At 41.1% G+C, this 21,868-nt stretch overlaps 1 protein-coding gene across 1 annotated transcript in view; it reads right to left on the bottom strand.

Annotated features, from left to right (window-relative positions):
* Nucleotides 1-21,868, bottom strand: part of FCHSD2 (FCH and double SH3 domains 2) — a 251,021-nt gene that overhangs the window by 2,398 nt on the left and 226,755 nt on the right. The window contains exons 13-19 of the mRNA XM_036258718.1: nucleotides 19,622-19,783; nucleotides 10,792-10,926; nucleotides 2,543-2,626; nucleotides 2,245-2,422; nucleotides 1,730-1,950; nucleotides 592-721; nucleotides 380-462 (exon numbers count right to left, since the gene is read on the bottom strand). Coding sequence (XP_036114611.1) covers nucleotides 380-462; nucleotides 592-721; nucleotides 1,730-1,950; nucleotides 2,245-2,422; nucleotides 2,543-2,626; nucleotides 10,792-10,926; nucleotides 19,622-19,783 — 993 coding nt within the window. The remainder of the gene's footprint in view (nucleotides 1-379; nucleotides 463-591; nucleotides 722-1,729; nucleotides 1,951-2,244; nucleotides 2,423-2,542; nucleotides 2,627-10,791; nucleotides 10,927-19,621; nucleotides 19,784-21,868) is intronic.

Below are 21,868 nucleotides of genomic sequence, written 5' to 3'. Positions count from 1 at the left end.
TTGTTACAGCATAGAGCTTGTTACAATTTAAATACATGTTCACAGCTATCCTCTTGAATCTCACCCTGGCTCAGAAAAAAGTGCCAATGTAGACTGGCCCTTCCAAGACATACTGATTTTTTTTTTTTTTTTTTGGTATGTGCCCCTAGTGGGAACCGAACCTGGGACTCTCTGGGTTTAACGCTCCAACCGCTGAGCCAAACCGGCCAGGGCGGACATATTGATTTTAATACTCTTCCTTTTCAAGAGCTCTTTTAACTTCCCCAAACCCTCCTATGTGGGCATTAGTAACAACACAGAGGCCACGGGGAAATACTAATTTCTAATGTTCAATTATGAAGAACTGTGCATCTACAGCTCTGCCAGATAAGAGACTTACGGGCCGCAGTTTGCCATACGCAGTCTCAGGAGTCTGCCTTGGTGCCTGCGAGAATCCGGGCGACTCGGCAGGGACACTGTTTTCTAAGGGAGGAAACCAAAGAAGCTCATTTTATTTGTGTTGCTGAGCTAATGCGGATCTGCCTGCCCTTCAGGTGACCAGGGGATTTCTGAATGAAGATCCCTTTGACCCGTGTACAGAAGAACCCTTACCATTTGCTGAAGGAGAGTGGGGGAAGTACTGGGAGCTCCTCTTATCTGGGCTGGGGTAGGGGCTGCCGGGAGGCTGGTCATACAGCGGCAGTGGAGGCAGGGAGCCGGGCGGCTTAGGGGATGGAGAGATCTGCCGGGAAGGGAAGGGAGGTTACAAAGTGCTCACCTCACGAAGGACAGACGAGCTGCTTCTCCGAGTACTTCGCACAAGTTACTTTTCTCTGGAGCTAAGTTATGACTGTTGACATTTTTTTTGGTCGGACTCATTAGAAGCACATGAGCCTACACTAACCACTCCAAACCTTAATTTTGTGTTGCATTTAATATTTTCCTCTCACAGAGTTCATTATACCACTGATTATAGTTCATTTTAAACAGTTATCAAGTAAAAACACTCTCTAGAATTCTAATGAAAACACACTAAATTAGTCAATTCAATAAATTTAGTGAAGAACAAAAAAGGGGACACGTATTTTTTTTTGGTGTGTGTGTGTGTGTGTGTGTGTGTGTGTGTATAAAAGAAAATAACTGGCTGAGTTCCTGACTTCCCCAGGTTTGTAAATGTCAGGCTAAGTGGTCACGGTATCACACAAACAAGACTTGTTCCTTATGGTCCTGCCGGGCCTGCTGTGACAGATCTGAATTAGGGGTTTCCCGTAAAGGCAAGTTCTGCTATAATGAGCTAAGGTTAGGGCCGCATGAGTATAATGGGGCTCTGGCAGGATCATCGATTCTCTGAAATGGACTGGCACAACCTGGGCTGGGCAGGAGGCTCCAACAGTGAGGGAGAGAAAGACAAGCTGATATGTTCCCTACATAAACTAGTCACAGAGACAATACATCCCTCTCTGGTTTGTTTCCATTTCCCCACTAGACCATTCTTTTGTACGTCACATACACTTTAGCATTCTGGTAACAGATGCAGAGACTAGAATGTGGGAGAGGAGAGGGTTAACACAGCCATTACACAAGAGCCTGACCAACGAGTCCCTGCTCTCCCAAATTCAGTTTTGCAGAAACCTAGCAACTGAGGACAGGAGTGGTGAGGGTGAGGCTGAGTCCACAGCCCTTTTGGCATGGGTCCACAGACCCCTTGGGAGTAATATATCTTAACCCAGCTTTCCCTACCCTCATGTACCTGAATCTCTCTCATCCCTGGAGTGTCACCATTTTCTGAGGCTGAAAGTTCTTCCACTAGCACCGATGGGAAAACTCCAATCCGTCCATTGAATTCCCCTTCCCAGAAGCCATCGTCATCCTGGTTTTCCTTGTTCAAGATTCGGATGATTGCTCCCTCAGGAAAAGATAATTCATCATCTGTCTGACCCTCGTAGTCATAAAGTGCTTTCACGAAACAGACTAGGTGGCAAGAGAGAGAAAAATGCAGTGAGAACGAAAGCCAGGTCACTTGCGACCACCCCTATGCTCATGTGACAATAAGAGCACCGCACAGAGTAAGAGTAAACTGTGATTTTTCACACCCACTGATCAACTTTAGGGTTCTACTGTAAAGGATAAACGTGACCACATGAAGGAAAACATGTTACAGAATAGGAACAGAGTTGTGCTTTTTAACCTACTGCAGGTTGACTGCGGGGAAATACAGTTTAGGCAAATGCAACCAGATAAAGAGTGCCTTGTCTCAGTCTTTACCACTGGCATCTCCGTTGAGGCTGCCTGAGACGAGCTCGGCCTCCGTGGAATTGCTGGAGGTGTGTGACCGACTGTCCAAAGCAGCCAGGGACTGCAGCATGCTCAGCAGACTGTTCGAGGTGGGAAACTGGAGGTACTTTTCTGGCACGTACCCCACTTGACCAACTTTATTTCGAGCCTGAGTAAAAGACATGTGACAAAACAGGTTTGCACACACAATCTGGACAGGGTGTAACAAGAACCAAAAGACACTCCTAAAAATGTCACAAGAAGGGGCGATATGAGCAAAGGAATATACCTTTACCCAGTCTTCCATATCTCCATCTTCAATCACTTCTAACACCTCATGTTCCTCAATGGTCAACTCATCTGGTTGAGAAGCCTGCAATGGAGGATGGTCATGGACAAAATTAAAAAGGTTAGATAAAGAGCAGATGTGAGCCGATCATAACAAAAACTGGGGATCAAAATATTGAAATGATTTTGAAAACGTATTGAACATAAAAATTTAAGTGTTGTAAAACTATCACAATGAGGTGAAGTTCTTTAAAAAACAAAACAAAACTAAACAAAATAAAGCTACAACCAAAACTAGAGAAACAGAGTCCTGAGAAAGCAGTGAGGTTCAAGAACACTGCAGGCTGCTGGAAGCCAGGGAGCAGGGTTCCAGCTCCAGCGTCTGCATCTGCTGGTGAGTCACTCAACTTCTTGATGCCTCCATTTCTTCCAAATGACAACCCTGCCATTCTCAGGAGGACTGGGGAGCCAATGTGGGATGAACAAGCACAGGCAAAGGAGAAAGCACGGAATTCAAACCGTGTCAGAGGGCTACCATGGAGGTGCGTGCCGTGAAATGCAAGGAGCTATGTACATGGATTGGATGATAGCTTGAGCGGTGCCTAGAATTCATCTGGAATCACTGGCAACCTGTGGCCATGAGGAGAACGTTGTAGGAAAGGAAATGATTGAGATCTGTCAAAATGTGCATTTATTATGCTCTAACTTAACTGTGGAGACTGGGCTGACCCCCTCAGTTGCTTTTGCACGAGTTGCTGACTGAGCTGGTTTTCTTCTCCCTAGCAGCAGGAGTTCACCAGCACCAGCCACCCAGACACTGCCCTTGAAGCTGTAGAATCTGAGGGCACCTGTCAGAGGCTCTACAGAGGGGTCTGAGAGAGCCTCTGTAGCTTTGTTTCCTGAAGAGACTTGTTTGTCACCCACACACAGGGAGGGGTTGTTGGCCTCTTCTGACTCTCTCATGAACAATCTTCAAAACTTCCCTCAAGTACCAAGATCAGTTGAAACTATCACCTGAGACCAGAGTCTCAAAGTGTGAATATCTCCAAGTTACACAAACAAAACAAGGCAAGAAAATGGGTTACTTCCCTGGGACTCATTTCCCATTTCATGTACATTAAAACATGTTATCAAACCCAAATTCTGGACATTGCTTGAAACGGAAAAAGAGTATTGAAAATGGCTGACCAACTCCATGACCAGAATGTTAATTACCTCTGATCTTAAAATATGAGGGAAAAAAGCTCACTGGTTCCTTTTTATTTTATTATTATTGACAGAGTGAGAGGGAGGGAGAGAGGGGGAGAAAGAGAGAGAGAAACATCTCTGTGAGAGAGACACATCAACTGGTTGCCTCCTGCATGACCCAACCAGGGCCAGAGACTGCAACCGAGGCACATGCCCTTGACTGGAATCAAACCAGCGACTCACTCGTCCGAGAGCCAATGCTCTAACTGCTGAGACAAACCCAAGGACATGGTTAGAGAGAGGAAGGGGGAGAGGCAGAGAGGAGAAGGGATGGGGGGGGAGAGAGAAGGAGAGAGAAACACTGATTAGTTGCCTTCTATACGTGCCTCAACTGGGGATCAAACCCACAACGCAGCTGTGGCCGACATGGCTCAATGCTGAGAGTATTGGCTGCACACCAAAGGGTTGCGGGTTCAATTCCCAGTCAAGGGCATGTACCTGGGTTGCAGGTTCAATCTTCTGCCCTAGTTTGGGTGTGTGCAGGAAGCAACCAATCAATGTGTCTCTCTCACATCAATGTTTCTCTCTCCTCTCTCTTCCTCCCTCCCCTCTCCCTTCCACTCTAAAAATCAATGGAAAAAATGTCCTCGGGTAAGGATTAACAAAAACAAAAACAAAAACAGCTCTATCCAGTTTGCTCAGTGGTTAGAGCGTTGGCCCTTGAACCAATGAGTCGTGGGTTTGATCCTGGTAAGGGCACGTGCCTTGATTGCAGTTCATCCCCAGCCCTGGTTGGTTTGTGCAGGAGGCAACCAGTGTGGCTCTATCACATCAATGCTTTTCTCTGTCTCTCTCTCTCCTTCCCACTCTATCTGATAATAAGCAGAAAAATATCCTCAGATGAGGAATAAAAATACAGAACAAAAACAAAAAACCCCACAACCCAAGTGTGTGCCCTGACTGGGAATCAAACTGGCAACCTTTTGGTCCAGGGACGACACTCAAACTAACTGAGCCACTCAAGCTGGGTATCATTGGTTCTATTTTTTTTTTTTTAATTAAATTATTTATTTTGTTATAGATGTTTCTCCCCCCCCCCCCCACTAATTCCCCCTCCCCCTCCCTCCCTGCCTTGTCCCCAGCTTTGGTGTCCATGTCCATTGTTCATGCACGCATGCATATAAATTCTGTAGTTTATCTCCCCCCCCCCAGCCTCTTCTGGGGATTGTCAGTCTGTACCCCACTTCCACATCTCTGGGACTACCTCAATTCCTCTGTTATGTTCATTATATTCCACAAATAAATGAGATCATATGATACTTGTTTTTCTCTGTTTGGCTTGTTTCGCTTAGGATAATACTTTCCAGTTCCCTCCATGTCGTCTCAAAGGATAAGAGATCTTTCTTTCTTACAGCTGCATAGTACTCCATTGTGTATATGTACCACAGTTTTTTTATCCATTTGTCTACTGATGGACACTTGGGCTGTTTCCAGATCTTAGCTATTGTAAATAGTGCTGCTACGAACATGGGGGTACATATATATTCTTTCTGATTGGTGTTTCAGGCTTCTTAGGGTATATTCCTAGAAGTGGGATCACTGGGTCAAATGGCAGTTCAATTTTTAATTTTTTGAGGTAACACCAAATTGTTTTCCTTAGTGGCTACACCACCAAAATGGAAATGCAACCCACTCTATGGGAGAGCATAATTGCCAACGATACATCAGATAAGGGGTTAATTTCCAATATATATATAGTGCTTATACAACTCAACAAAAGGAAGACAAAGAACCCAATTAAAAAATGGGCAGAGGAACTAAATAGACACCTTTCCAAACAGGATATACAAATGGCCAAGAGACATATGAAGAAATGTTCAACATCACTAATCATTAGAGATGCAAATTAAAACAACAACGAGGTATCACCTCACACCTGTCAGAATGACCGCCATCAACAAATCATCAAACAAATGTTGGCGAGGATGTGGAGAAAAGGGGACTCTAATACACTGCTGGTGGGAATGCAGACTGGTGCAGCCACTAGGGAAAACATCATTGTTTCTTTATAGCTTTTCCAGTGGTATTTCTTTGCTAATCTGAAACTACATTATGCCTTGAATATACCAGCAAAAAGCACCTATATAACAAAGATATTTTTCCTAATTCTATGGCAAAACTTAAAAAGTACCAACACAACCAGACTTCTGTGTATGTGAGAACCAAGCAGGAGAAATAAGAACACCTTTAAATATATTGCTGTTGCCCTGGCCAGGTAGCTCATTTGGTTAGAGTGTTGTCCAATATGCCAAAGTTGAAGGTTCAATCTCCAGTCAGGACACATATAAGAGTCAACCAATGGCCAGTGTGGCTCAGTTGGTTGGAGCATTGTCCCATGTACCAAAGGGACGTGGGTTTGATTCCCAGTCAGGGCAAATGCCTAGGTTACAGGTTTGGTACTGGCTTGAGGCTCATGAAGGAGGCAAAACTGATTGATGTGTCGCTCCCACATCGATGTTTCTCTCTCTCTCTCTCTAAAAAAAAAAAAAAGAATAATAATAAAAAAAGACTTTAAATATACTGCTGTCCTTGAAAAAAAGTTATGGAGGTCCATGCAAGTTGTCCAAGACTGTTATATAAGCAGACACTACCTTGATCACACCATCCCCAAGCAGTGACCAGTTCTTCCAATGGACAAGGTCAGGTCCTCTGCATGGCACTCAACACCCTACAGAGTCTGCTGCCCATGGTCTCTTGATGCTCTGGCTCAGGTGCACTAGTCCCTGTTCTCTGAACACACCGTGTCTTCCTTGCCTCTATGCTTTTGCCAGGCTGCTCCTTCTTTCCAGCAGGCCCTGCTCCCTTTTTCCCATCTGGTGAATGGATTTAGATTTGTGAGTTCAAGTCCAACCCCAGTCTTTCTATGGGCAAGTGACCATAAGACCTCTCTGAGCTTCAGTTTTCTTTTTATTTCTATTAGAGCATAAACTCCATGAGGGCAGAGATTTTTGTCTGTGTTGATCAGTGCTATATTTTCAAGCTTAGTTCTCTAGGTACACAGAAGGTGCGCAAGTCATATTTGTTGAATTAATGGGTTGGTTGATAATATCTTCCTTATAAGAATTGAAGGGATTAGAAAAAAACATATTTACGGTGCCAGGCACACAGTACTTCATAAACAGTAGCTACTATTATTACTCATGATTTGAGGCCCAGCTCATGTTTTCCGGGACTGCCCACAAGGAGCTGGTTGCTTTTTCCTCCTTTTGTTCTCGCGAGGCTTTACGCATCCCTCTCACACTGGCCATGGCACTCTAGTTAGTTGACTTTGTGGGCTTCCTACTAGAATGACTCACGTAAGGCAGGCATGGTAACTCTTCTCAACCCAACTAAAGACAGCAAGTGGTCAGTAAATGGTTGTTAACAAAGACATGGTCTCACACTGCCACCTGAAGTCCTAGTATCCAGTGACAGCCAGAACTCCAGAAGCAGCTGTGCGTGCCCTCAATTACCCCTACTCTCTCTCTAAATTTTGTTTTCTTTTAAAACAATATGCCTTTTTTCCCTAAAAATAAAAGTAATGTATGTCATTGTAGAAAAACTGGAAATATGCATAACTGAGATTTTTTTTTTATCCTCACCCGAGGACATTTTTTCCATTTTTTGTTCAGATAGAGTGGGAGAGAGAGAGAGAAAGAGAGAGAGAGAGAGAGAATCATTGATGTGAAAGGGACACATCGAGGGGCTGCCACCCACACAACCCAACCAGGGCTGGGGACAAACTGCAACCAAGGTACGTGCCCTTAGTGGGAACCGAACCTGGGTCTCTCTGGACCACAGGCTGACGCTCTAACCGCTGAGCCAAACCGGCCAGGGCCATAACTGAGATTTTAAGTACAACTTGGTATTTTAATCTTTTGACATAACATAGCATTTCTTCTTACATAAAAACTCTGTTGTAATTTTCAATTATCTTCATAATGTTTTGCTATTGTTGCATTATAGGAATAGTTTATTTAACTATGCCCTTATTGGATTGCCAACTCTGAACTATTAGAAAGTAGTATTATGATGAAAGAACACTTCGTATCCAAAACATTTTCTATATTATGAGTCATTTCCTTAGGATGTATGCTAGTAGGGTAAAATGTTATGAGCATTTAAGGCTTTTGAATCTAGTCCTTAAATATAGCTTTTCTTTATTTTCACAAGATTAATCCAGGCCTTTTATGCTGGTCTGGACTATACGAATCACTGTTAGGTTTATAGTTAGTCTTTATCTCTAACCTAATCTATCCTCAGGACCAGGGCTTCCTTCTTCAAAGGAAGATTGGATGATTTTAGGACATCCAATGGCTCCTCCCAGACAGGTTAAAAGGCAAACTTCAGTCTGGTCTACAAGGTCTTTGTTATCTGACAGCAAACACCTTTATTTCCAGCTGCTCTATCCCTACTTGATACTTGCGCACCACCGAATTTCCCAAACACCCACATGCTCATCAAACTGTGGCTGTATCTCTCGTTCCCTTTGCTTAGAAGGCTCCTTACCTTCCCTACCTTCTCACTGTATCTAGAAAGATCTTGTTCGTGACCATATTTAAATGTCATCTGGTCCGTAAAACTTCTCCCAACCATCCCAGGAAGAATTAGCAGTTTTACCTCTACTATGTTTTCATACATATTCTATTTTTTCAGTTTAATGTTTACTCCTCCCAGACTATCCATTTCTGGGGGGCAAGGATTCTTGCATCCCCAAGTTATCCCAAAATGGGCACTCTATGAATGTTCAATGGTTAACTGATAGAATTCATTTTGATAGTCTGGTTTACTATAGGGACACCTCTGGGATAGGCTAATAGAGGAAATGATGAACAAATCACTCCGACACCTGGGACCCTTCTCCACTTAAGGATCTTAAATTTTAATTCTGGAACTTCAAAGTAAACATAATATTGAGAGGTGAGATGGGAAAACATCCCCAAAGCTAGTTTTATAATACTCTATAACAACTCTCCAAGTATCTCATAAGATGAGCTCAAATTTTCAAAAGATCATCTAAACAGTTTTCAGTGAAAAAAAAAACAAACACAACAACTCTTTTAGAAAAGAGGGAGTATTTTTAATTTAAATATACAATCAAAGGATGCTAAACTAAAAAGTCTGGAAATCACCAATATCAAGGAGTAAATACTGCCAACGTTTGGCTTATCCAGGGATGGGGATGGCAGGAGTGAGACCGTCCCATATATGATTGTTGAAGATTCTCTCCAGACCGTCCTTTGTTGTTGTCCCTTAAGCACTGGGTTTCTATCAGCAAGGGCACCAAAGGAGGATTCACGTGTTCATGTTTTTCTTACATCATTTATTCATTCCACAATTATTTACTGAGTACCTACCGTGTGCCAGGCACTGTCCTACGTGCTAAAGATACATAGACAAGGTATACAGACAAGGTTTCTGCCTCTATGCACCTTTAGCAGGGAGCTGGACAAAGACATGTGAAAACAAATAAGCTTAAGTTTAACTGATGACAAGTGCCATATAGCAAATAAAAGAGGGCAAAGGGCAATGGGGCAGAGAAGAGTGACTGAGGAGTTAGTTATGTATTTCGGCAGTTAGGGGAGACCTGACGAGGCACTATTTGAACTAAGCCAATGTAGCAGTGGGCAGCCAAACAAGATTTGGGAAAAGATAGTTCTAGGTAGAGGGGACAGCAAATGCAAAGTTGTCAAGTCAGGAAGGAGCCTGGTGCCTTTGAAGACTGAAAGGCAGCCAGAGTGGCTAATGCATAGTGAGTAGGTTAGGAGGGGGAAGTTCTGACATGAAACTAGGGAGACCGGCAGTGGCAGATCAGTTTGGACATTACAGACTCTAGTGAGGAGTTTGTTCTTCTAAGTGTGACAGAAAGCTTAAAAGGGTATTATTAGGCAGGGGAATAAAATACTCTTTGTGTTAAAGATAATTCTGGCAGAAAATGGACTGTTGGGAGGCAAGTACAGAGAAGGGATACCAATTATGAGTGGTTTTTTGGTTGTTGTTTTTTCATTTACTGTAATCAAAGCGATGGCCTAGACCAAGATGGTGAAAAACGAATGGACTCCCCCTGGACAGTTTGGCTCAGCGGTTAGAGCGTCAGCCTGCAGTCCAGAGAGACCCAGGTTCGGTTCCCACCAAGGGCACGTACCTCGGTTGCAGTTTGTCCCTGGTCCCGGATGGGATTGTATGGGTGGCAACCACTCGGTGTGTCTCTCTCACATCGATGTTCTTTTTCTCTCTCCCTTCCTCTCTCCCTCCTGCTCTATCTGAAGATAAATGCAAAAATGTCCTTGGGTGAGGATTAAAAAAAAAAAAGGAATGGACTCAGGACATGTTTAGAAAGTGGACTCAGCAGGACTGGCTGATGGACAGGATGAGGGGAGTGAGGGGAAGAGAGGACGTGGGGAACGGAAACTCAGTTTACTTTATATGAGTAAAAACAATGTGAAAGCAGGGCAGGGTGAATGAGATTATGAACTATTATACTAAATCAGATTTGAAAATTCTGGCACCTATTTATCCAGGTCTCTCCTTAATACGGAAACAAGAGGTGGCTGTATCAAGATTAGGAAACGTAAAGATGAAGAAAACTGCTTGTAAAACAATTTTCTTTTACTATCAATTTGAGGATCATCCTAAAAGAGGGTCCTCTTATAAGAGTAAGAGTTCTATGTACTGAAAATTTACCAGATGCCAGGCACTGTGCTAAGTACTTTGCTATGAAAGTGTTATTTAATCTCAAACTAGCCTTATACTATTATTCCCATGATATAGATAAGAGAACTGAGGCTCACAGAGACTAAGGGACTAGTGTGGTCAGATAGCTCCTAAGAGGCTGAGACAGGACTTTTACTCAGGCAAGCTGACGTCAGAGCCTACACTCTTCACCCTTGTTATGTTGCCTCTAACATTAACTGAACACCAATTTTATGTTAAGCACAGCAAAAGAGGCTGGGTAGATACAGTTACAAGTATTTTCAGAGTTGTTATAATTTAATATAAGCAATATGTTAGAGGAATACAAACCTTGTAAGAATAAACAACTTTGCAGGTAAGTGGATAATTTCTTAAGGTACCAGAAGGACTGGAACTGCTGTCATCAAAAACATCCATGTTGTCTTCAAACTCTTCTCCTTCTTCTCTTTCGGTGTCTGTATTAAGCTAGGAAAAATCAGAAGCCATTGGCTAGCTTGCTTACTTCAAGAAAATGGTTGAAACAAAGAGAAACACTTAAAACCTAATTATTTCAAAACATTAACTTATTCAACTGCATATAGAAATAAGTATCTGTTCTCACTTGCATTTTTCATGCTATAAAAGGACAGTTTTTCTTATTAAAACCCAGAGTAAATATCTTTCAAATATATAAGAAATATTTATCAGTCTCCTTTCACTTTTCACTGTTAAATACCGACTAATGAAGACCTCTTACTGTTTTACACTGATCGTATTGGGGAACATTAAAAAGATTTCTAAATGCTACCAAGGTTGTAAAGAAACAGGCTTTCATCTACGGCTGATAAAAATGTAAACTGATACAGCCCTTAAAAAAAATAACCTGCCTACTGAAATTAAAAACTAAACATACCATTGATCTAGCCATTTCACATCTGTAAGTCCATTATGAAGAAAGAAAAGCACCGGGATGTAGGACTATATAATCTAGGATGTTTACTGCAACATTGCACATAATGGCAAAAGCCTGAACACAATCCATATAACCAATCTATAACCACAGAGGAATGTTTGAATAAACTGTGTGTCCATATTATAGATCAATAACACCCACTAAAAATGAATTAGGGAATAGAAAGCCCAGAAATAAATTCTCACATATATGATTAAATGATTTTCAAAAAGGGTCCCAACACTATTTAATAGGGAAAGGACAGTCTTTTCAACAAATGGTACTGGGGAAACTGGATATCCATATGTAAAAGAGTGAAGTTAGACCCTTACCTTGCAAAAATTAACTCAAATGGATCAAAGACCTAAACATAAGAGCTAAAACTCCTAGAAGAAAACAGGGGAAAAGCTTCATGACACTGGATTTAGCAATAATTTCTGGGATATGACACCAAAAGCAGAGGCAGCAAAAGAAAAAAAAAAAAGATAAATTGGACTCAATCAAATAAAAAACTTTTGTTCATCAAAGGACAAGAGTAAAAGGCAACCCATAGAATGGGAGAAAATATTTGTAAATCGTATGTCTGATAAGGGATTAATATCCAGAATATATAAAGAATGCCTAAAACTCAACAATGAAAAATCAACCCAATTCAAAATGGATAAAGGACTTGAATAAACATTTCTCCAAAGATATCCAAATGGGCCATAAGCAAATGAAAAGATGTTCACCATCACTAAGCACTGGGGAAATGCAAATCAAAAACTTAACAAGATAATCACTTCATACCCATTAGGATGACTGTTATCAAAAGACAGGAAATAAGTGGAGATAAGTGGAGAAATTGGCATATTTATGCTACTGCTGGTAGGAATGTAAAATGGTGCAGCCGCTGTGGAAAATGGTATGATAGTTACTCAAAAAATTTAGCATAGAGCCTGGCTGGTGTGGCTCAGAGGTTGAGCATCAACCCATGCACCAAGAGGTCGATAATTCCATTCCAGGTCAGGGCACATGCCCAGATTGTGGGCCCAGTCCCCAGTGGGGGGCATGCAAGACATAGCTCTCTCTCCCTTCCTCTCTCTCTAAAAACCAATAAAGAAAAAAAATTTTTTTAACAAAGAATTACCATATGATCCAGCAATTTCACTTCTAGGTATATATCCCAAAGAATTTGAAATCAGGGACTTGAATAGGTATTTGTACACCAGTGTTAACTGCAGCATTATTCACATTAGCCAAAAGGTGGAAGCCACACAAGATGAATGGACAAATAAAATGTGGTAAATACATACAACAGAATATTATTAAGCCTTAAAAAGGAAATTCTGACACATGCTACAATACGGGTGAACCTCAAATAAGCCAGTCACACAAAGATAAATACTATATGATTTTCCTTATATGAGATATCTAGAGTAGTCAAATTCAGAGACAGAAAGGAGAATGTCGGCTGCCAGAAACTGGGCTCTGGGGAAATGGGAAGTTTAATGGGTACAGAGTTTTACTTTGCAAGATGGAAAGACTTCTGGAGATGGATGATGTTATGGTTGCACAACAATGTGACTGTACTTAATGCAACTAAACTATACACTTAAAAATGATTTATCTGGTCAGTTACATTATGTATATTTTACCACAGAAAGGGCAACCTTTCCTTTTGAAATACAGCACAAGGAAAATAATTTTTTAACCAAGTTTAAATGCATATTATCCACAATAGCTAAAAGGCATATATTAATTAAAATGGTATTGAATGTAAAAAAATGTATTTACCCAGAGTCCTGTCCTGATATTAAAGTACAAATACTATGTATAGGAACATAAATATCTGACAGGGGGAGGAAGAGTAAGAATAAAGACTGAAGAATAGGAGGGGACTGACTTATATTTTATATACCTCTGTACTGTCTGAACTATTAGAATAAGCATGTTTTACTTTTTAAACTAAAAGTCTAATAAAGAAGAAACAAAACCAGGCTTTAAGGCTTCTTTGTTTCTAACTACATATAAGCACTTATTTGGCTACATTTCTCCTGTTCAAACATACAAAGGCACCAATGTTTACACATTAAGAATATAAGGAATGAACAGTCAGAACTAGACCTCACAGTAGAACAATTAATTAAAATACCAAATACCTACTATATGTTGAACACTGTGCTAGGCTCTTACATATGAAATTAAGGACACCATGTGATTGCAGGCGCTCACAATCTCGAGTGGAAAACTACAACTGAATGCTAAGTGCGTAGGGAAGCTAAATGTGGAAGAGGTGGCTGGAGAAGGCAGAGATTTCCTGAGATTCAATGAGTCAAAAAGTAGAGGCTGCCTATATGGTCAAGCTCTATTTTTTAATTAATTAAAGTGATTTATCTTGAGTCATTATCACTAATGTTTTAAAACAGACTTGCCTCACTCTGGTCGGTTTGGCTCAGTGGTTAGAGAGACAGCCCGCAGACCAAAGAGTCGCAGGTTTGATTCTGGTCAAGGGCATGTACCTCGATTGTGGTTCATAGGGTCATGTGGGAGGCAATCAGTTGATATGTCCCTCTCACATCGATGTTTCTCTCCCTCTCCCTCTCTCTTTCTCCCTACCGCTCTGTTTGAAGATAAATAGAAAAATATCCTTGGGTGAGGATTAAAAAAATAAGAAATAGACTCTCCTTTTAACTGCTATCTCTTCTCTAACAAAATTCTACAGAATTTAGTGTGTGAGGAGCTTTCAGAAGACTAACTAGTACATATTTTCTGTCACATTTATTGCCTCCATTTAAAAATCTCTGTATATTCTCATTTATAACTACCACTGAAAATCTCCACAACTGAATGAGGTAATTGTGTACCTCATCTTACAAATAATTCATCTATGGTCAGTATGACAAAATAGGCTCAAATCTTGACCTTTCAAATCACCCAGGCTTATGATTCTCTTGTTTGCCAACAGGACATTGTATTAAAAACATGAGGATCATATGTTAGAAATTGCTTTCATAGTCTAGTAAAGGTTATAGACATTAAAAAACAAAACTGTTGGCATTAGAAAAAACAAAACAAAACACCCATACATCTATAAAAACTAAAATTAAAGCCAATGTGGGTAGAATAAGTTTCCAAAATGCATAAAGAATGTTAGTATGTACTGTGCTTTGGCACTGGGGATCAATCCAAAACATTTTATCTTGGCAACACTGTTTGATACTAAACATTCCTTCCTTCCCCTTTATATTCTGAGGTCATTTTTTTTGGTTCTTATGAAAGGGAACGAAAGGTCGCAGCTACAACGATAGAGGTCACTGCCATGTGCTTTTTGCACTGCTGTTTCGTAAAAACGGCTCTCCTACCCCTTTTCCTTCCTGTCACCTGACAGAACTTTAACCACAACTAGTCTTTCTAGCTGTACTAATATTCTTCCTTTCTTAGATGTTGTAAAATACTTACTCTTAATTTCTTTTTTAGTTAATTCTCACCTGAGGATATTTTTCCATTCATTTTTAGAGAGAGTGCAAGGGAGGGAGGGAGGAAGGAAGAGAGAGAGAGAGAAAAAACATCGATGTGAGAGAGACATATCAATTGGTTGCCTCCCCTACAACCCCAACTGGGGCAGGGGATGGAACCTGCAACCCAGGTACATGCCCTTGACCAGGAATCAAACCCTTGACCCTTCGGTCCACGGGCCGACGCTCTAACCATTGAGTCAAACCGGTCAGGGCATAAAATGCTTACTGTTATTGCAAGGGCAGATAAGAAGAGTTGGTTTCAGTAGTCATCTTCTTATATTTGGTAAAATAACCTCTGAAAGGGCTTCGTCAGCTTTAAGGTACTGAAATGAACCAGAAAGCAATGGGTTCTCTAGGCCCAACACACATGGGTTTGAATGCCATTTACTTGTGTGACTTTAGGAAAATTACTTAACTTCTCAACGTTATCTCTATAACGAAGACAATACTCCTTCGTATGAAAAGATGCTCAACATTATTAATGAAATGCAAACTAAAACTATAATGATATACTACTGAATACCTATAAGAATCTCTAAAATTAAAAAGACTGACCATATCAAGTGCTGGCAAGGTTGTGGAACAACTGGAACACCAGTACCCTATTGATGGGAATGTAAAATGGTACAACCACTCTGGAAAATATTTTGGCAGTTTCTTAAAATGTTAAATATATATACCCACTGTAATGTTATCATAATTAACTAGTTAATATTAATAATAGGAAGAGAGTGAAGGGGAGGCCAGACATTATAAGCATGGTCATCTGGGCAGCTTCATCAGGAAGCTATAGCTTCATGCTCACCAGGGAATCACCCATCCATTCCCTGAAGATCACTGGGGGAAGGGCTTGAACAAAGGGGGAGATGGGTACATGCACAGTAAAGTTGGGATGATGTAGGGAAGATGCTTGCCTGTCAGTCTAGTGCAGGGAACAGTGGGATGACTAGGGGCTGGACCCCATCAGAAACATGTGAAATCTTGGAAAGTTAAAATCGCCAGAGTTCTCCCTCTCTTATTCACCTCTTGTTCATTCTTGCCCTCTTGCTTTGTGACCTGCACTCACCTGTGCACTCGCCTATTCTCTCTCCATAGCCATGTGGCCTTAAGCAACTACATGGCCCATGTCCATACGGACCCCACATGCAATGGACCACAGGTGAGAACACAAGCTAAGCTAGCCAGATGCTGGACTGGACTGGACTTTTTTTTTAAATGTTTTTTATTGATTTTTTTTAAAGGGAGAGAGAAACAGAAACATCGATGAGAGAGAACATCAACCGGCCGCCTCTTGCATGCCCCCCACTGGGGATCGGGTCCACAACCTGGGCATGTGCCTTGACCGGGAATCAAACTGGCGACCTCTTGGTGCATGGGTAGACACTCAACCACTGAGCCACACCGGCTAGGCCGAATGCTCTCCTTTTACTATTATTATTTTTTATCCTCACCCGAGAACATTTCTTCCATTTTTTTGTTCAGATAGAGTGGGGGGGGGGGGAGGGAGAGAAACATCGATGTGAAAGGGACACATCGAGTGGCTACCACCCACATGACCAACCAGGGCCGGGGACAAACTGCAACCGAGGTACATGCCCTTAGTGGGAACCGAACCTGGGTCTCTCGGGACTGCAGGCCAATGCTCCAACCGCTGAGCCAAACCGGCCAGGGCCGAATGCTCTCCTTTTAAAAAAATGTTGCTATATTCTGTGATTCTTTGTCTTTTTTTTCTTCCCAATCCTATATTCTATACTACAGCATAATACAGAAGGCAAAGAGTTAATACCCAACTATATAGTTCCTACCTTATTCTATAAGGTAAGTAGACTGTATAACTTAAACACATTTATCTTCTATAAGGCACTTTATACTGTTGATGTCTAATAGCAGTATTAACCATGTTTTCCAGCTGGAAGGGAATTCTAAACTTGATGACTAACGCTTTTGTTGGCATCTCTAATGGAAGAAATAATTTGGTCCCCAGAATGCGTATTTCTGATTTACGCTCCTAGCCAGCTAGCTGTCAGTGCGCAGAGATAACTCCCTCTGAGTAATTTCATTGCTGTCGTTTAAAGGCCGGTTAAATAAATATTGAGGTTTCATTAAGCTCTTTTGTGCCTCCATATCTCCCTTATTTATAGTTAGTAGAGCTTCCACAAAATATATCCCTCAACTGAAGACACAAGCTCCATAAGACTGACTGGAGGAAAGAAAGAAGTGGGATGGAATTGCAACATGCTCCTTTCACAGAGGATATGGTATGTCTCTAGATGAGCTGATGTCTTTGGACAGTTCTCAAAAATACCCAATTTAATCAACATTCCTTGCCTGACACTGTACTAGGCACATCTTTATTTCCTTCTCTCACACTCAGAAGCCCTTTTTAATCTCCTGTTAAAATTCTTCAAGGACTATCTCAAATAACATTTCCTTCTTGGTCAAACTTTTTTCCCATTTTTCTAGGTATTGAGATTCACTAGCAGTTCTTTACAAAATCATAAGATTTTGGAGTTGGAGGAGATCTTAGAATCATTTAACCTAACTTTCTCTCTGAAACCCAAAAAGAAGTGCCTTTTTCCAAAGGTGTGTAGATGAATTAGGAGTCAGCAACTTTGAGTTTGTCATACAGGTCCAGTTGCACGCTGCCATGTACCACTAAGATCTATAAAAGCCTGTCTGCTCTAGCAGCTTGTCAGTTCTTTGAGAGAAGAGACCAAGTCTTGTTCATCTCTGATTTGCTCAGGAAGTGGGAACACAATTAGGTGATAAGTACCAGCCCAGTTTCTTAAGTTAGAATAGGTCCTGGGTCCAAGGAAAAGCATGTGTTTGGTTGCCAACAGTGGTGCTGAAGAAGCCAAAAGCAAGTCTGTGCTGGGAGCTTGCTGTCATCATAGCACCTGTACAACAGAATAACCGGAAGTAGATGGGAATCTGACTTTTAAAAGATGCAAGCTCTTCTAACCCAGGTCAAGTGGGTGATGTGTGTTTATTTTCCCCAGGTGGGTTACCATTAACATTGAAATAAAAATAAACCTTTAATAGATTGTTTTTCCTTAAAATGCACTTCCACACACAATCCTTTTTAAATGTGCAAGCAGAATGTGACAAACTTCTAGGACTATTCTTAAATGTTGGCCGATTTCTCTAGCAAGGATGCCTTTATTTTTTTATTTTGTTTTTGTTTTAAATTGAAAGATACATGGTCTTTTTTATTTTTTAAATTGATTTCTAAAGAGAGAGGAAGGGACAGGGAAGATAGATAGACACATCAATGAGAGAGAAACATTGATAGGCTACCTCGAAACCAAAACCCAGGCATGTGTCCTGACTGCGAATTGAACCAGCGACCTCTCAGTGCACAGGTCCAATGCTCAACCACTGAGCCATACTGACTTGGCAAGGATGCCTTTAAAAGTTTTTGTTGTTGTTGTTAATCTTCACAGGAGGAGATTTTTCAATTGATTTTTCAGACAGAGTGGAAGGGAGGAAAGAAGGCAAAGTGGTAAGGGAGGAAGAGAGGAAGGGAAGCAGAGAGAGAGAGAGAGAGAGAGAGAGAGAGAGAGAGAGAGAGAGAGAGAAATATCAATGTGAGAGACACACATCAATTGGTTGCCTCAGATTGAGCCTGCTGCAACAGAGGTACGTGCCCTTTACCCTTCGGTCCACAGGCCGACACTCTAACTGCTGAGCCAAACCGGCCAGGGCATCCTTTTTAAATCTGAGGGGTACAAACACTGAAGGGGTACTACGGATATAGTAGGAAGTTAGAAGATTAGAATTTCAGCTTTTAGTTTGCTACTATTCCCTCTATCCGTCTATCCATTCATTCATTTCTTCCACCAGATGTTTATTAAGTACCTACTAAGTGCCAGGCACTGTGCTGTGTACAGCAGTGAACCAGGCAGGCATGATTACATTTAAAGAGAAAGACAAATAAACAAAAGAAAACAAACAAAGATGAAAAAATAACAAATATAGATTATAATAAATGCCACAAAAAATAAACAGGAGAAAAGAGAGTAATGGGTGGAGAGGTAGCAGATTACTTCAGTCTGACCAGCAAGGCATCATTATACCTACCTATATATATCAGGCAAATCACTTAACTTTTCTGAAACTCAGATCTCCAACATGAAAAACTAAGGTTTAACTGGATGACATCAGAGTGGAGAGAACCCTGGACTTGGACACTTAAGCTTGAGTTCTGGCCTTGTTTGTAAGGTACTGTCTCCCTGAGGGAAGATAATGTGAGCAGAGTGGAAAGCCCCTGTGTACTGAACAAATTAAGTCAGAATGTTCCTTTCCCTTCTATAAGATTGTTTCCAACTCTCTGGATGTTTATTTTCATTTACACTAGAAAAGACTTCTGAGAACTTCAGAAACCCTAGATAAAAATTTTTATTCTGCTACTTCCAGAGAAGAAGCTTATCTACTTCATGAATGGGATCATAAGTATGGTAAATCGGCACCAATAAACCAATTAGTGATAATATATTCTTCACTGAACTTTTTTAAAAAGCACTATTCCACACCCCTCCCCCTACACCAACCTTTCTTACACTAAAGTTTAACTCAATTAGTGACAGGTTAAAGAAAAAAATAAAAAACTAAACCATTAGCAAAACCATTATTTTTCCTTTAAATATTTGGACACTATTAGGTTTGGCTACAGAGTCAAAGAATACCATACTTCAATGAAAGTTATCCTATCATATCCGAGAAACTGTACCGAGTGTAAAGTGCCATTATTGGTCACTGCAGGAAGGCGGGCCCATCGCTCATTTTCCAGTTCTTCCATTACTTGGTTCATTGCACTCTTTAGCCATGTGTCCACAGAAACACCAATCTGCTTTAGCAGGTCCAGCCGGGCTTCAGCTTTCAACTTAATTACCTAAGAAAATCAAGAAGATGATCAGAAATCAAGGCATTTTCCCATTCAAATTAATTATTTTTAGGTTATTTCTGACTTATTAATTAGAACAATATTGATATTCACTAGCAATTCTGCCTTGGCATAGTTGTTCATTTTTCTTTCTTTCTTTTTTTAATCCTCACCTGAGGACATTTTTGTATTCATCTTCAGATAGAACAGGAGGGAGAAAGGGAGGAAGAGAGAGAGAAAAACATTGATGTGAGAGAGACACATCGAGTGGTTGCCACCCACACACATCCCCAACAGGGACTGGGGACAAACCACAACTGAGATACATACCCTTAGAGGAAACTGAACCCGGGACGCTCTGGTCTGCAGGTCGATGCTCTAACCGTTGAGCCAAACTGGCCAGGGCCATACTTGTTAATTTTTCAGTTGGAAAGAGGGAAAGGTAAAGAGGGGGTAGGGGAGGGAATGGAACCCGAGAATGGGAATCCGGCTGCTGACAACTGCTAATGGCACACTTGCATTGACAAGATACATTAAATATAACTTAAGAATAGAAAGGTAGCCTGGCCGATGTGGCTCAGTGGTTGAGCGTCAACCCATGCACCAAGAGGTCACCAGTTCAATTCCTGGTCAAGGCACATGCCCTGGTTGTGGGTCTAATCCCCAGTGAGGGGCATGTAGGAGGTGGCCAATTGATGTTCTCTCTCATCGATGTTTCTATTTCTTTCCTCCTTTCCTCTCTCTCTGGAATCAATAAAGAAAAAAAATTTTTTTTTAAATAAAAGTTAAAAAAAAAAAAAGAACAGAAAGGTATTAATGCACCATAAAGTTTACATTCTTTTCTTCTTAATAAGGCTATGTCTCTGAACATCCTAAAATCTAACATCTTCAACAGCCTTCTACTCACCTCTTGGACTTTCTTTTCCTCTTTAATCCTTCTTTTACAAGTATGCAAATGATCTCATCATGTCACTCCCCTGCCTAAAAACTTTCATGACTTTTTTCCTGCCCAGTGAGGAAAGATTTTAAATTAATTTATTATGCAACTGTCAGAAATAGTAGAGATTGAGAATAAAAGTTCCTATTTTCCAAATTAGAGGGAAACATTGCCTATTTTCCGGCTCTTGTTCCAAGTGGTAAGCAAGTAACCAGTGAACCATTCTGAACCTGTCCCTGTCAAAGGGCAACTTCTTTGCTCCCATAGCCATGCCTCTGAGAGTCAGCCAATCAGTGACAGCCCCAGGCTTCTGCAAGGCAGCCAATCAACTACAGCCTCAGTCTAATAATCATCACTCCTACTTCCCATTGTCTGCCAATGTCTCTACACACCACAGCTAAATCTGTAAAACACTCCCAATCTCTGAATATGCCAATCTCTGAAATCAACACTTCTCAAAACTGTATATGTCAGTTCTATTTTGTTCAGAGACATTGTATTTTCTAAGTATTCTCTTTTGCTTTAGCAAGTAGTACACTCAGCTTCATCGTTCCACAAATTAGAGCAGCAGTCTCTTCCTCCAATCTTTGAAGGCTCCACTAATTTTTTTTTTTTTTATCCTCACCATTTTCCCATTTTTTTTGTTCAGGTAGAGTGGGAGGGAGAGAGAGGAACAGAGAGAGGGAGAGAAACATCGATGTGAAAGGAACACATCGAGTGGCTGCCACCCGCACGACCGACCAGGGCCCGGGACAAACTGCAACCGAGGTTCGTGCCCTTAGCGGAAACCGAACCCGGGTCTCTCAGGACCGCAGGTCGACGCTCTAACCGCTGAGCCAAACCGGCCAGGGCTCCACTAAGATAATTTTAAGGACCCTTACTTGGTGGCCTTCTGTGGGACTTTTAGATAAATGAGTGTGCTCACTGAGCCCTTACGGTACGTAATTTTGATCACTCTCTCGATTCTCTCTGGAGTAGTCAGTACCAAAAAGGATCTAAGCTCTGACCTGTTTCATTGAACTCTCACTACTAAATCTATTTTGTATTCCTAAAATTTTTAAGCACATAGACTTTTAAGAATTGAGATCAAATTCACCATTGTAATCATTTTTAGGTGTTACAATTCAGTGGTTTTGGATATCATATAAATATATAAA

The sequence above is a fragment of the Molossus molossus genome, unplaced genomic scaffold, assembly GCF_014108415.1.
Source record: "Molossus molossus isolate mMolMol1 unplaced genomic scaffold, mMolMol1.p scaffold_m16_p_13, whole genome shotgun sequence".
Classification (NCBI taxonomy): domain Eukaryota; kingdom Metazoa; phylum Chordata; class Mammalia; order Chiroptera; family Molossidae; genus Molossus; species Molossus molossus.
Note: the sequence above shows the minus strand (reverse complement) of the source record. Positions and strands in the feature narration are given on the sequence as shown.